The sequence below is a fragment of the Canis lupus genome, chromosome 33 (genome assembly GCF_003254725.2).
Source record: "Canis lupus dingo isolate Sandy chromosome 33, ASM325472v2, whole genome shotgun sequence".
Classification (NCBI taxonomy): Eukaryota; Metazoa; Chordata; class Mammalia; order Carnivora; family Canidae; genus Canis; species Canis lupus.
In genome coordinates this window covers 14160502-14175060 of record NC_064275.1, presented here as the reverse complement: position 1 = coordinate 14175060, position 14559 = coordinate 14160502, and the positions used below count along the sequence as shown (strand labels likewise).

Below are 14559 nucleotides of genomic sequence, written 5' to 3'. Positions count from 1 at the left end.
AATTTATTTATTGCTTCTAAGTTTTCTGGTGGAGTCTTCAGAGTTTTCTGTGTATAGTATCATGTCAACTGCTAATAGTAACAGTTTAGCTTCTTCCTTACCAATTTGGATGCTTTTTACTTTGAGTGTGTGTGTGTACGAGTGTGTGTGTGTACGACTGCTATGGCTAGGACTTCCAGTATTATGTTGAATAAAAGTGGTGAGGATGGACATCCTTGTCTTGTTTCTGGTCTTAGAGGGGAAGTCCTCAGTCTTTCAACATTAAGTGTGTTAGGTGTGGGTTTGTCAAATATGGCCTTTGTTATATTGAGTTATCTTCACTCTAAATTCACCTTGTTGAGAATTCTTATCATGAATGGATATTGTACTTTGTCAGATGCTTTTTCTGCATAAATGATCATATGGTTTTTATCCTTTCTCTTGTTAATGTGGTGTATCATGTTGGTTTGTGAATACTGAACCAACTGTGTATCCTTGGAGTAAGTCCCACTTGATTATGATGAATTATTTTTTAATGTATTGCTGAATGTGGTTTGCTAAGATTTTATTGAGGATTTTTTTTTGCATCTATGTTTATCAGGATATTGGCCTGTGGTTTCCTTTTTTCTGTAATGTCTTTATCTGGTTTTGGTATAAGAGTCATGCTGACCTCATAGAATGTGTTTGGAAGCCTTCCTTCCTCTTCTATCTTTTGGAATGGTTTGAGGAAAATAGGAATTTGCCTGTGAAGCCATCTGGCCCTGCACTTTTGTTTGTTGTGATTAATGATTCAATTCAATTTCATTAGCAGTTATCAATGTAATCAAATTTTCTATTTCTTCCTAATTCAGTTTTAAAAGATTGCATGTTTCTAGGAATTTATCCATTTTTTTCCTAGGCAGTTCAATTTATGGGCATATAATTTTTCTTAGTACTCTCTCATTATCCTTTGTATTTCTGTGATATCAGTTGTTACTTCTCCTCTTTCATTTCTGATTTTATTTATTTAGGTCCCCTCTCTCCTTTTTTTTTTAATGAGTATGGCTAAAGGCTAAGCCATGTCATGTATTTTTTCAAAGAACCAGCTCCTTAAAAAAATATTTATGTATTTATTTGAGAGAGAGAACATGAGGGTGAGGGGCAGAGGGAAAGGGAGAAGCAGACACTCTGCTGAGTGGGGAACCCAGCACAGGGCTTAGTCTCATGACCCATGAGATCACAACCTGAGCCAAAACTAAGAGTCAGAGGCTTAACCAACTGAGCCACCCAAGTGCCCTTCAAAGGGTTTTAATGTCATTAACCTCTTCTATTTTTTAATCTCTATTTCATTTATTTCTATTCTATCTTTATTATTGTCTTCCATTTACTAACCTTGGGGTTTGTGATATGACTTCATTTCAATTTTTTAAAAGATTTTATTTATTTATTCATGAGGGACGCACAGAGAGAGGCAGAGACACAGGCAGAGGGAGAAGCAGGCTCCGTGTAGGGAGCCCGATGTGGGACTCAATGCCTCAACCAGGATCACACCCTGAGCTGAAGGCAGACACTCAACTGCTGAGCCACTCAGGTGTCTCTCATTTCAATTTTTAAAGTAAGTTCATAACACTTCAGAAACATTCAAGTTTGTTTTTGTGTCTACAACTCCTATCCTGCTATGTATTCCTGCAGTTAAACAGTTTAATCTAAGTAAGAAATGATAGCCCAGTGAGTAAAAGGATAATTAACAGTATTTAAATTACACCAATTTGGTCACTCTATATGATTATGTAGGGTTTAATTGTGCTTAAAATTTTAAACTCAAAGAGTGCACAAGCTATATTTTTTTGTTTGGTTAAGTGCAAATTTTAATTCACACAAAAATATTATGCTGAATTTAATCAATAGCTTTCAAATTGACATTTGTTCTTTTAAAGTTTTGTTTGTTTTAAAACTAGAGAATGAATCAAGAAATGATTATTACTGACCATTACATAACTATCGCCGGAACTAATTTTATTATGCGAAGGAGAGGAGTCTTAGGGTGATCCCCTCTGGGTGTCACGTACACCAGGCATGCTGCTGACCACAAGTGTTGCCCAGAGGCTATGGTCACTCGTCCTGTCGTCCAGGCTCATCATAACCGAGCATACTCTCTTGTGATCCTGTTCTCTTCTCTGTCCCTGCCATTCTCAACAAACCCACTGGTCAATGCAGCGGAAATCATATCTTAATTCAACATTCCTTTGGTCATACACTTCCTTGACTTTCTTGACTCCCTTAAAAAAGTGTTCACTTCTTTTATTAAATTATCTATTCTATTATATTCATCTGTATATTGGTTACTCTCAAATTTATATCTCTGACTCTCACCTTTCCTGTGAACCCCAGACTTGTACCTGACTCCTATGCCATGGCTCCACCTGGATGTCTGATAGGCATATTAAATTGACCATGATCAGGACGCCTGGGTGGCTCAGTGGTTGAACATCTGCCTTCAGCTCAGGGCATGATCCCACATCTGGGGATCAAATCCTACATCAGGCTCCCCACAGGGAACCTGTTTCTCCCTCTGCCTATGTCTCTGCCTCTCTCTGTGTGTCTCTCATGAATAAATAAAATCTTTTTAAAAATAAAATAAATTGACCATGATCAAATAGAATTTATGTTTTTGCCATATCTGTGCTGCCCCAGAGGTTCCCCTTTCAGCAAATGGCATCATGCTTCAACATGTCATTTAGAATATAACCTTGATCTTTCATTACTGTTTCTTCTATACCTCATACCCACTGCATCAGTAATCCCTAAGAGGCTCAATCTTCTATATATAACCCAAATCTACCCAGTGCTCACTCCGTCCCTTACTACCATCTGAGAACCAGAACTGTACAAAAGCTTGCTGCTTGGTTTCCTTGCTTACCTGTTTTCCTCCAGTCTCTTCCATAGCAGTGGTCTTAGTAAGCTTTATAAAACATAAATGATCTTATATAAATATATAAGTCATATCACTCCCCTGAGCAAACTGCTCCAGTAATTTCTGATCAAATTTACGATACAATCCCGAGCACTTATGTTGGTTTACAAGTGCTGTGTAACCAACTTGGCCCCAGTTATGTTTTTGACCACTTTCCTTACTTCTCTTTCCTTTACTCATTTCTCTCTCCTCAGCCACACTGCCTTTGTGTGGCTCTTTATACTTGCCTTGCCCCTTAGCCTGAAACATTTGTGCCAGATTTTTCTATGGGTTACCCTACACATCTACAGGTCATTATTTATAAATTTTTTTCCTGAGATGTCTTCCCTGAACACACTGCATGATATACAACAAACATGGAAGTACATTCAATTGCCTTGCCTTCATTTCTTTTCCTTCAGGGCATTTTTCAATGCCTGATGTATTATATATTTATCTTCTGCCTTTGAGTGTAACCTCAAGAGGGCAAAAGCATTGCCTATACTGCCCACTGCTGAGTCACCTGAGGTGTAATTTATATAGAAAACTCAATAGGCATTGAATTAATAAATAGGAAAATGGATCCAACTTTTATACCAAACCCAAGTCTACGCTCTTTCCTGATCTTTATCACTCTTTTGTTTCCTCAGTTCTTATCAGGGCATTAAGGAGGCATCCCTGTCTTTTTGCTGGTATAGCTGAGCCCCATTTGCAAAGATTCCTGAGAGAGATATGTCAAAGGAATAGCTAGTTCTCAGAGGGCATCTTTAGGGAAAGGGGCAGTGAGGCTGGCCACAGCAGCAGCAGAGCCAAGCTTCCCCACCTGTCTGCCTCCAACACTGGTCATCCAACAGCCATTTTCTGCTTCTTCATCTTGCTTTTGAATCATGGGATTCAACCCTGGTGACCATGTGCCCCTCCTAGGGAATAAATCACAAATGAGCCCAATGGTCTTCTATAAGGGACTATAGAGATCTACTCAATTTGTCAGCCCCACTAGAAAGGGAGGTCATGCGACCCAGAACTGAACAATGAAATACAAGGGGAAATCTGCTTGAGTTTCTAGGGAAGAATCTTGCTTCCAAAATGAAAAGGCAAAGCCTTCAAAGAAAATGGCCTTACTCTAGTCCTTTCTTCCTGCTCAGGATCTTGGCGGGGGATGTCATGATGCCTGCCACCTTGGGACTATGAAGAAAGAAGATCAAGAATAAAAATCCAGTGAACTGAGGATGGTAGGGAAAAAAAGGGAAGAGATCAAGCTAATAATGACCGTCTTAAAGCTCCAACAAGAACCTTGCAATCAAACACTAATGCTTCTGGTTAAGTAAATATTAAACTTCCCTGTTTGTAAACCAGTGATAATCTGGTTTTCTGTTACTTTCCCACAGATGGGACTAGCCAGAGGCAATAGAATGATGTCTAAACAGATGATATAGGGTCATCTAAAGTCACCTTTTCCTGATGAAAGTTCAAACACAAGGCCTATTAATATGCGGCAGTTAACAGAAGGCTTAGGTGCTGGCCTTATCCAGTTACTGAGAAGAAAGGAGAGGGAGGAACAGAAAGGCAGGAGGACTCCCCTTGGCAGAGAACCAGGGGAAAGGCAGCTGCTGCTTGTCATGGACCCACTGAAGTTTATCATAGTTGTGTGTCACACCCCGAGCAAGCATTTCTTGGAAAATATACTTGGGAGTGTATTTGAATGTTGTGTTTGCTTGTGTGTTGAGAGGTTGGTGCAGGTCAATGCCACAGGGTATAAAATATCCTTTCCTACCAGTCTTTGCAGGCCTTTTCTGATCTTCTCGGTGAGTGAATTTGCTCTGCAGCCAGCCTTCCTGATTCTTCAAACCACTTGGGAGAGATCCAGGCTCTTCTACACTGACACCCAAGTTACTCCATATGTTCTCTCTTGAAACTCTCCCCGAGCTCTTTTTCCTTCCTTTTGGACAATAGTGGAGGTCAAAGATGTCAGCTTTCTATCTTTCCTTCCAGGCCCAGGACACTGCCATTCTACAGGATGAAGACCACTTGTTGCTTCCTTCTCCTCATCCTCCTCCAGCTGATGATCCCAGGGACTGCTCCGTGTTCCTTGGACTTCATTCTGGATACAAAGATAAAGGAAACCCTCAGTGGCTTAGGTAATTGACTGGGGGTGGAGAGTGGAAGAGAACCCCTAATCATGCCTCTTACTCCTAAACCTAATTTCTCTATTCCTTCACCAAATACCCAACCTCTATGAAGTCCAGTCAAGCTTAATTTTCCTGCCCAGGGATCTACTCCCATATCGTTTTTGGATTCCTGACTAAAACTTCAGATTTCCCTGGTAATAGTACCTGATGACTTTGGTGATGAGGAGAATAGTTATAACTTATGAACACTTATTGTAAACAAATTATGCAAAGCTTTACATAGATTACTTCACTTGACTTTCACTTTATGAAGTAAGTACAACTATTACTTCTATTTTACAAATGAGGAAACTCAATGATAAAAGCTAGTAAGGACACAGTGACACTTCTGAGGTAAGGACAAACGCATGATTAAGGACACAGTGACACTTCTGAGGTAAAAGGAGTTGTGGAAGGGGATGATGGGAGACAGATATCATGGGCAATACCCTTTCTTCTCTTCTATTTAGAGTTACATCCTTCCCCAACACGAAGGTTGTCATGTGTCAGTGTCAAGAATTCAGGCAGACTGTCCTCCTGCCCTGCAGGTGAGTAACTCCATGAGGAGGAATGGTGGGAAAGGTGCCCTGTATCCTCCCCTGACCATCCCCCAGCATCTATACTTCCCCCTGTCTCATGTTTGTATTACCATGGGGCAGAGTCGTAATCCTGATTCTCAGAGATCTCTTGCCCATTCTCATTCCCTTAACAGTGCTACTGAGGGCTCTTGAGTTTCGGCCTCTTCCCCCTCCCACCTTCCTTTCATGACCTCACACACCAGCCCTCCTTCCCTCAGTTGTCCTGTTACGATCTGTCACCTCCCATTCCCCCCATCATTCACCTCCCTTTCCTGATCTATTCCCTTGTTTGGGTGGGGAGGGCCAGCATTGAGGTAAATATATCATGAATCTGAGCAAAGAATTGCTCAGTCCCCTCACTTTCACGGGTCTCTTCCATGGCCCTACACCTAAATTTGTTTTAGTCATTTTTGTATTTTTTTTTCTCTTAAAGGGGGCTCTCAAAATTGAATGAGCTCTCAGCCCCCACAAAACTTAGATCTACCACTAGGCTACGCAGAAATGAAAAATGATAGGAGGACACCTCCCTCCTCTTAAAATCCAAGGGTCTATGTCTCATGTGCCCATGCAGGGATGATTGTCACTGGCTGTGCCTGTGGCTATGGCTGTGGTTCCTGGGATATCCAGGGCGAAACTACATGCCACTGCCAGTGCAGCACTATCGACTGGACCACCGCTCGCTGCTGCCACCTGACCTGAGGGGGAGGAGGAGGAGAACCCAATGGTGTGACCATGACTGTAATGAAACCATACACCTGCCTCAAACTGTCCCTTTCATTCGTCACAACCTGCCTCTTGGGTAATAAAGACAATTTTTATATCTCTCTGTGTTTGTATTTTTTATATTACTGACCCTGGCTTAGAATTCTTCTAGCTGAAAATTTCTCCAGCATCCTAATTACTCCCATCTCAGCAAAGATTAAGAAAAAAAATGGGGAGAATGGGAAAAACTGAGATTGATATTCCAGACTCCCGGTTCCCTCATTGTTTAACAAAAGGACAATGACTGTGTCAGGCGTTTTGCTTTGTACTAGAAGTACAGAGGAAAAAAAAAAAAATAACATGCATACCGTTATGGAGCTCACTGAGTAGAACAGTGGGTTCCAAATTGAGTGCAGGTAGGCTTTCCAAGGTGGAGACAGGTAAAGACAGTTTAAAAAGAATGAATTTCTAGATTCCTGGTTTGGGTATGTACTGTTTCCTAAACTTATGTGTCAGAGATCTATTTTGATCAAAATGATGAATATGCCATTGTCTTTCTCCTCCATAACAAAAGAAAAACACAGCCTTTACCTGCCATAGAACCTTACTATGAATTCATCAGCTTGGGGTATAAATATCTGCAAAATAGAAAGGAATGATTCAAAATATTGGCATCAAGGTTGAGTGATCTGGTGACTAGGGTATCCAGTCCTTTTACAATTTGTGAGACTTCCAGTGTTTAACGCAATATCGAAGGAGGGTGTCATCCAGTTATCAATCGGTAGACCCCCCAAAATAATATTTAATAGTAAATTGCAGTAAGATTTGTAACAAAAAACTCAAAAGAAATTCAAACAAAATGAATGATATTACTACAATAAAATTTTCCCTCCCTACATACTTATTTATGAAATTGTCATCTCAAAGCTTGTAACTATGAAAAGAAAAAAGAGAAATATACTTGGCTCCAAACTTTATCTCTCTCTAGGATTATTTGTTCATGGGTATATAAACTACTCAAAGAAAAAAAAGCAGCTCCATCTCTCTAAGAAGCATATTTCCAAAATATACTGTTTGTGTTTATTACTTATCAAAATCTGTTATAAATGTTTTTGTTCAGTTGTGTACTATAAATCAGTGTAATAATAACTCAATACCCCTACTTATGGCAAGTAGAGTGAGTTTCTTAAAATATAAACCAAAGTCATGTCACATTTCTGACCAAATTACACATTCTAGTGACTTCTCATTACACAGAAAATAAAATCCTGAGTACTTATCATGGCCAACATGATCTGCATCTAGCCTCTGGGTCTATCTCCAACCTCATTTCTGATCCTTCACCCTGACCACATCTGAGTCCTTGGTATTCCTAGAAGCAATAGCCACACTACTACCTCAGGGCCTTTCTACTTCACATCCCCCAGATAGTTACATGGTTCTCCACACACAAGGTCAATCACCATTATTTCAGAGAAGCCTTTCTGGCATGTTCTATCTCTTATCTTTTTTATCATTTTTCTTTTCTTTTTCTTTCTTTTTTTTAACTCTTTTTTTTTTAAGATTTTATCTATTTATTCATGAGAGACAGAGAGAGAGAGAGAGAGAGAAGCAGAGACACAGACAGAGGGAGAAGCAGGATCCATGCAGGGAGCCCGACGTGGGACTCAATCCCAGGATTCCAGGATCACCCTGGGCTGAAGGCAGGCATCAAACTGCTGAGCCACCCAGGCTACCCTTTTTTCCTTTTTTGATCCTTTTTAGTCTTGACTTCAAAATGCGTATTTATCTGTTAATGTATTATCTCTCCCCTTGGAACATGTAATCCATGAAAGACGAAACTTTGTCTAATCTGCGCATCATTGAATCCTCAGTGCTTAGAATGGCAGCTGGCCCATGGAGGGGCTTCAATGAACAAATGAATTAGTCTATTAAGTCTGAGTCAGCTCCCTCTCTTGCCTTCTCTTCCACTTCCCCTGGTCACTGAGGGACAGACACTGTTTTACTGGTCCCAGGATCCCACACTCAACGTGCCTGTGGAAGAAATAACTATACCTCAGAGGGCACATCTTTCAAAGAAGAGTCAGAGTGAAGATGGAAACCAGAGACGTTAGCAACAGCAGAAGCAGAAGTTGGATTTTGTAGCTCTGGCTGATATGGTTGCCCACTGAGAGGCCAATTTCCCCTTTCTCTGTGTGGACAGCATCCTGGTTTCACTCAGAATAGTACTGTGCCCAGTCCTCAGGGATAAATTATTGTTTAAGTCAATAAGGGAGCTTCTGCTCCTCTTGGCCAAATATTCTCTTTCCTAGACACCTTTGCGTGGGGTGGAGTTGGGGTATGTGACCCAAAATAGGCCAACAACACAGACACTCTGTTTGAGTCTTCTGAGAAAGAGTTTGCTTCCTGGATGAAAAGCAAAGACTCAAAACTGTCCATGATAATTTTGTTGCTTTGGATTTGGGCGTGAGGATGTGAAGTCTGGAGCTGTGACCACGGAGTTAGTCAACCATCTTGTGATCTTTGAGGAAAAACTCTAAGGATGGTAAAGAAGAAGGGAAAGAATCTGAAGCTGCTGGAACAAAGAATTTGAAAAAAGCCTAGTATAGTTAAAACCTCATTTCTTCATAAGTAAACAAATCAGTGTTTATTACTCATTCATTTTTACCAATATTTATTGAGTTCTGCTGTGGGACAGGCAGTGGGATACGGTGGTGGCTGAAAAAGGCAAAAATTACTGCCATTCATGGAGCTTCCATTCTATGTTTTTTAAGATTTTAACTATTTATTTACTTAGAGCTGGATCTCCCAACCCTGAGATCATGACCTGAGCTGAAATCAAGAGTCTGACACTTAACTGACTGAGATACCCAGGTCCCCCAGTGGAGCTTCCATTCTAATTCCAGGCTTCTACCAGCTGGAATTTTTGTTACTGTCCCATGAACAGAATTGGTCAAGGACAATGTAATATAACTCAGCAGATGACAACCAGAGTTCTAAGACCACACCTTTCTGCCTCTTCCTGTTGAAGGAGTCAACAAAAGGTCTATAAAGTGAGATGTTAGCAAACTTGGCAATTCCTGGCAAGGTAGTTGCCAGGTTTGTGGGGCTGCCAAGAGAGGGGAAGGGAGGGGAAAGACAAAGGTGGAAAGGCTTCCCCAGCAGAAAATGAGAGCAAAGGCAGCTTGTCCCTCTGTGGACACACTGGAGAGTGTTTCAGCCTCTTTCTGAAGGCTGGACCCTCCCCGGCTGCCTTAGATCCCAAATACTGTGTTGGTCGGTGGAAACGAGGGAATGCCCTCGCCACATGCTGCCAGGGTGAAAACGTCTCTGCCCTCCCAACCTTGGCAGCCCTTTCTTAATCCTGGCTGTGGGAGTCTGACGCAGAGCTTTCTTCCCTGACATCTCTGCCTGTCAGGAGTGCTGCCAAGGGATCCGGGCTGCCCAGTCCAGTTCTTTCCTAGTGACCTTTCCCTCCTCTCCCCTCCAGACCCCGAAACTGTCTTCACCTCCAGACCCCTGAATTGTCTTCACCTTCTCTCCACTCTTTCCTCATGGCAGGATGCGGTGTTCCAACAGGATGAAGCCCTCTTCTCACCTCCTCCTCATCCCACCTTCCAACTCATGAGCCCAGAGGATTCTCAGTGCCGCTTGCACTTCGTTATAGATGAAAAGGTAAGAGCGGCCTTCGGTGAACTGGCTGACTTTTATTGGGGGGCGGGGGGGGGGAATGGGAACAGGGCCAATCATATTGCAGATTCTCAATCCTGCTATTAGACTCCACCCCATCTCCTAACCGATCTCTGGATGGCAACCCCTAACTTTAAGATTCATCCCAAACTCCCTGCCTTCTCTGTGCCTTTATGGGCTCTTCTAGCTGCTGGCGGCTCGCTGTCAAAGTCTACACCTAATATTCTCGAGCCCTTGCCACGCGTTGGCCCTGGTAGGCATTCTATTATTATTTTATGAACTTCTCACTACAACTCTATGAGGTAAGCACTGTTCTTTCCATCGTGCAGAAGGGAAAACTGAGGCTTAGATAGAATTTATCCAGCAGCGGACCACCATTAAGTGGCTCAATCCTGGATACGCTGACTCCTTTGCAGGAGGGTGATGTAGAGTGTAGGGGAGGGGCTACCCAGTCTTAGCTGTCTTAGCTCTTAGCTCAGCTCTTCGTGTCTCCCAGTGAATGCAAGCCCTCGGACTGCATGAAACAGCTCTTCTGTAGTAGCATCACTAATGAAAGTAAGCTGTCCTCCTTCCTCTCACATAAGTAATTATATGAAGATGGAGGTGTTTACTCACCCCTGCCCTTCCTCATGCCCCTGGGCTCAGGCTGCCAACCCATGGTTGTACCAACACGTTTTCTCCAAACTCAGGATTGTAATGTCTTACATTACAGGTTGGGCCAAAAGTCCAAAACCCATACTTTCCATCCTTTCCTCCCAAGAGGCCATTTAGGGAACTGAGGTTTCATTCCACTCCAATCTTTCCTCTCCTCCACGGCATTGCCATACCACCTCCTTCCTCTTCTGTGTCCTCCATCTCCCCCTCCCAATCTAATCCCATGCTGTCTCTGCCCCATTGAAAAGGAGGAGACAAAGGATGATGGGGGAGGGCTTGCTCGTGTGCCTGTGCTTGTGGCCCCTGAGAGGTCCAGGGGGCACCATGTGCACCTGCGGTGCAATCCTGTAGGGTGTACGTGGCCAGCTGCTGCTTCCTCATCTAAGTGAAGGACGCAGGCTCTCAGTCGGGACCATGAAGTCAATAAAACCAAATCGCCAACCAGGAAACCTCCACCCCCTCTCCTTCAAACCATGAGTTCTCAAGTCCCCCCCGCCTGTGACATCCTTGCCTCACAAATAGCAAAGATAGTCCTTGCACTTCTCTGTTTGTGTCTTTGGTGTTACTAGACCACACCTAGGTGCTGGGAGAGGGCAGAGAGCATGAAATGGGTGGTGGGAGACAGACGCTGTAGCTACCAACCACAGCCTGTGACCAGCGACAGAGGCAGAGACATTAGAAGCTCTGTTTTACATTAGTTAATTGTTTCTTATCTTCCTTTTTTCTCCCCATTAACTTTTATGGGGAGCACTGGGTGGTAGCTAATGTTCTGGGTTTTCGTTTTCAGGGAGGAGGAGACTATACAGCCAGGCTCCTTCCACGTCGGGTCACTGCATTCCACGGAAGCCAGTGCTCCCATCAGGGGTTCATTTCTGGGTCGTTCTCTCTCTTGGCTTCAGGATCTGCTCCTCCTTCTGACCTTTTGTTGGATTCCCCTTAGGTACCAGGGTTGGATGCACATCTATTTCCTGCTGCAATTCTGACAGACATAATCACCAGTACAAGGGCTTTAGAACCTTCATAGAACTTTATATTCTAGGTAAGCACATATTTTTGCCCTGACTACTCTCTCTGTTGATGAAAGCTCACACTACCGGCTTCAGCCATATTGCATTGCCGCACAGGAAGCCCATGGTCCTTGGAGGAGCGCCAGCACGCATGGACAAGCTACTATTTACCAGTATATCATTTCGGTGTCACAAGGGTGGCAAATCCACTCTACTCATTGCTCAGGCCTAATATGTTGGAGTCCTCCCTGAAGCCTCTCCTTTCCCAACCTGATGCATGGGGGGACTCAACCAATGTTTTGAAGGAGTCCATAAACACCTCTGTGGCAAAGGTGTTATCTACATTTTGCGGTGGCAACTGAGGCCCAAGGCCACTGAGAAACTTGCCTGAAGTGACACAGCCGAGAAGTCAGAGCTGGGAGATACTAATCCTGGCCTGTGTGATTCTGAAGCCACCTTTCCCCTAGACCAGGCGGCGCCCCAGTGTGGACCTCCACATTAGCCTCCGGAGGCCCTTCCTGAGCCTGTCCCACCTGCTGCCACCCACTGTGCCCATCTGTATAAGTTTCTCTCCTGGAATCATCTCTTTTCAAATCACTCAAAAAAGTTCACTGTCCCCCTACCTCTGCCATTGCCTGGTGTGCCAAGCTTGCTGTCCTCAGCTTTGCTCCAGTGTCCTCCACAAGCACTTCCAGTCCACTCTTCCAGCTTTATTTGCTGCTCCTCCCCAGAAGATGTTCACTCTATTCAAATGTGTCTACTCCTGGTAGCCCTAATCCACTCCCCCACACTTCTTTTTCCTCCATGCCTTTGGACAATCCATTTCTTCTACCCTAACTGCCACCCCGGTGCCACAGCCCACTTCCCCATTCCCCCATCCCCAACCCCACTCTAGAGAAAGCCTGCCTGTCCTGAGGCCAGGAGCAGACCTCATTCCCACTGAAGCTGGCTCTGACCAACCCCAGCCCACAGTGACCACGACTTCCTCTTGCTTCCACTGTCTACATCTTCATTTTACATTCACGGATTGCTTCCTGTGTTGTTGATGATCTCTTTATGTGTTATGTCTCATTTCTCCTACTATACTAAGTTTTCTGTGCAGCAAGGACTATGTCATATCCATCCTCCAGAGTGCTTAGGACAGAATCTTACATAGTGTAGGAGCTTAAGATCTGTTTCTTGTATATCATAGCATGCTCTGGAATTAAATGAAGTACAAACTGGATCCTAGACTGATTACTCTAGTGTTCCATTTCAGAGATAGGAAGTACATGCTGTGTACAGAACATTGGCTTTAGTTAGACAGATGGATCTTCACCTTTCATTTCTTTCACAACCTGCATAAATTTCATTGATTCTCTCAATCTCTAGGAATCTCAGTTCCCCTTTCTGTAAAATGGGGATATGACCATTTTATTTATTTCCAACTCATGGAGTTGTCTTAATGATTAAATGAGGTTCCTGTGCTAAATGCCTAGCACAGTGACTGGCACATAGAAAACACTCAATACTATTATTCCTATATTATATTATTAATACTATATTACTCTGGAGCCATCAGAAGCAGGTGAGCTATTATCATGGGATCAGAAAACTGTGTACCCAGGATGCATCCCAGCCACTGTCCAATCTGTCCTCTACTCTTTTCCAGGTGATAATTGGAGGGTGAGGAGCTTGATCAAGGTCAAAGAAATCACTAGTGGGACAGCCAACATTGGAAGTCAGAGGTTTGATTTCCCAGTTCTGGGCTCTTTCTATTTTATACCCTGTTTCTCATGACAAAAGCATGTAGTATTTAATAAGCATTTAAATCTCATTTAATTTTTTCTAAATAAACATTGGTTCTCCTGAAAATTTTATTTCTAAGCTTTTGTATTAGTTGGAAAATATACCCTAGAGGCTAATCTTTAAAACAAGAAGGAATATAGCATTGTGGGGTTTTTTGTTTTTTTGTTTTTTGTTTTTTAGCATTGTGGTTTTGACTTAGGATATAGGAAGGTGGAATGAACATCACTCTTATACCTATAATAAGTAAAAGAGTGGATAAATGGTGAGTTCATGACTTTTTTGGAACCCACTGGAGGGCAGAGAAAAAAAAATTAACCCAAATCTGAGGAGCAACAGCTTCTGAGGGAGAAATGGGATAATAAACTGTTTTTCACCTGGGGCAGGTACAACCAGTGAGAAGAAGTTGTGCCATTTCCATAGTGTTAAGGTATTTCCCTCAAATACTTATTAATTACAGAGGGAAAATAGTGATAAACACGGAAGATATCACCTTAACTCCATTATCAAAGTGAACATCACAAGTATACCCTGATCTGATACACTGAGGGTGTATATCTCTTCTGTGGTATTCTTGTGAAAAATGCATAACCTCAACCTAATCATGAGAAAGCATCAGTCAAGCCCAAACTAAAGGACAGTCTTCTAAAGAATTGGCCAATAGTCTTAGTAGCATCAAAGTAAAAAAAAAAAAAGAAAAAAGAAAAAAAGAAAAAAAAAAGGCTGAGGAATTAACACAAATTGAAGGATACTAAGATGACATTGCAGATGAATGTATTATGAGATTCAAGACTAGATCCTGGATTTTAGCAACAACAACGACGATGACAAAAAGTGGAGAAATCTGAAAAAAAGTAGTTTGCAGTTTAATAGTATTACATCAATATCTATTTCTTAGTTTTCATAATTATTATTATACAAGATTTTAACCTTTGAGGAACCCAAGTGAAGAGTATAGGAGAACTTTATTATTTTTTTCAGCTTTTCTGTAAGTCCAAGCTTTTTCAAAATAAAAAGTTTCTTAAACATGTAAGTCATGACAGTCATAGATTCTCAAAACTGAA

At 42.3% G+C, this 14559-nt stretch overlaps 1 protein-coding gene and 1 long non-coding RNA gene across 3 annotated transcripts; both read left to right on the top strand.

Moving 5' to 3' along the window:
• Positions 1-4386: 4386 nt before the first annotated feature.
• Positions 4387-6481, top strand: RETNLB (resistin like beta). 2 transcript variants are annotated; one of them, XM_049105499.1, is made up of 4 exons: positions 4387-4640; positions 4904-5049; positions 5550-5627; positions 6229-6481. In XM_049105499.1, exons 1-4 carry the CDS (start codon positions 4402-4404, stop codon positions 6354-6356), a joined length of 591 nt encoding a protein of 196 aa, XP_048961456.1. In that variant the 5' UTR covers positions 4387-4401; the 3' UTR covers positions 6357-6481. The 2 variants fall into 2 exon arrangements, with proteins under 2 accessions (XP_048961456.1, XP_025334007.3); XM_025478222.3 differs by having other exon boundaries at positions 4581-4716.
• Positions 6482-9473: 2992 nt separating this feature from the next.
• Positions 9474-13564, top strand: LOC118353209 (uncharacterized). The gene is made up of 3 exons (XR_004811694.2): positions 9474-10034; positions 11644-11742; positions 13362-13564. It is a non-coding gene; the product is annotated as an uncharacterized LOC118353209 (long non-coding RNA).
• Positions 13565-14559: the final 995 nt, after the last annotated feature.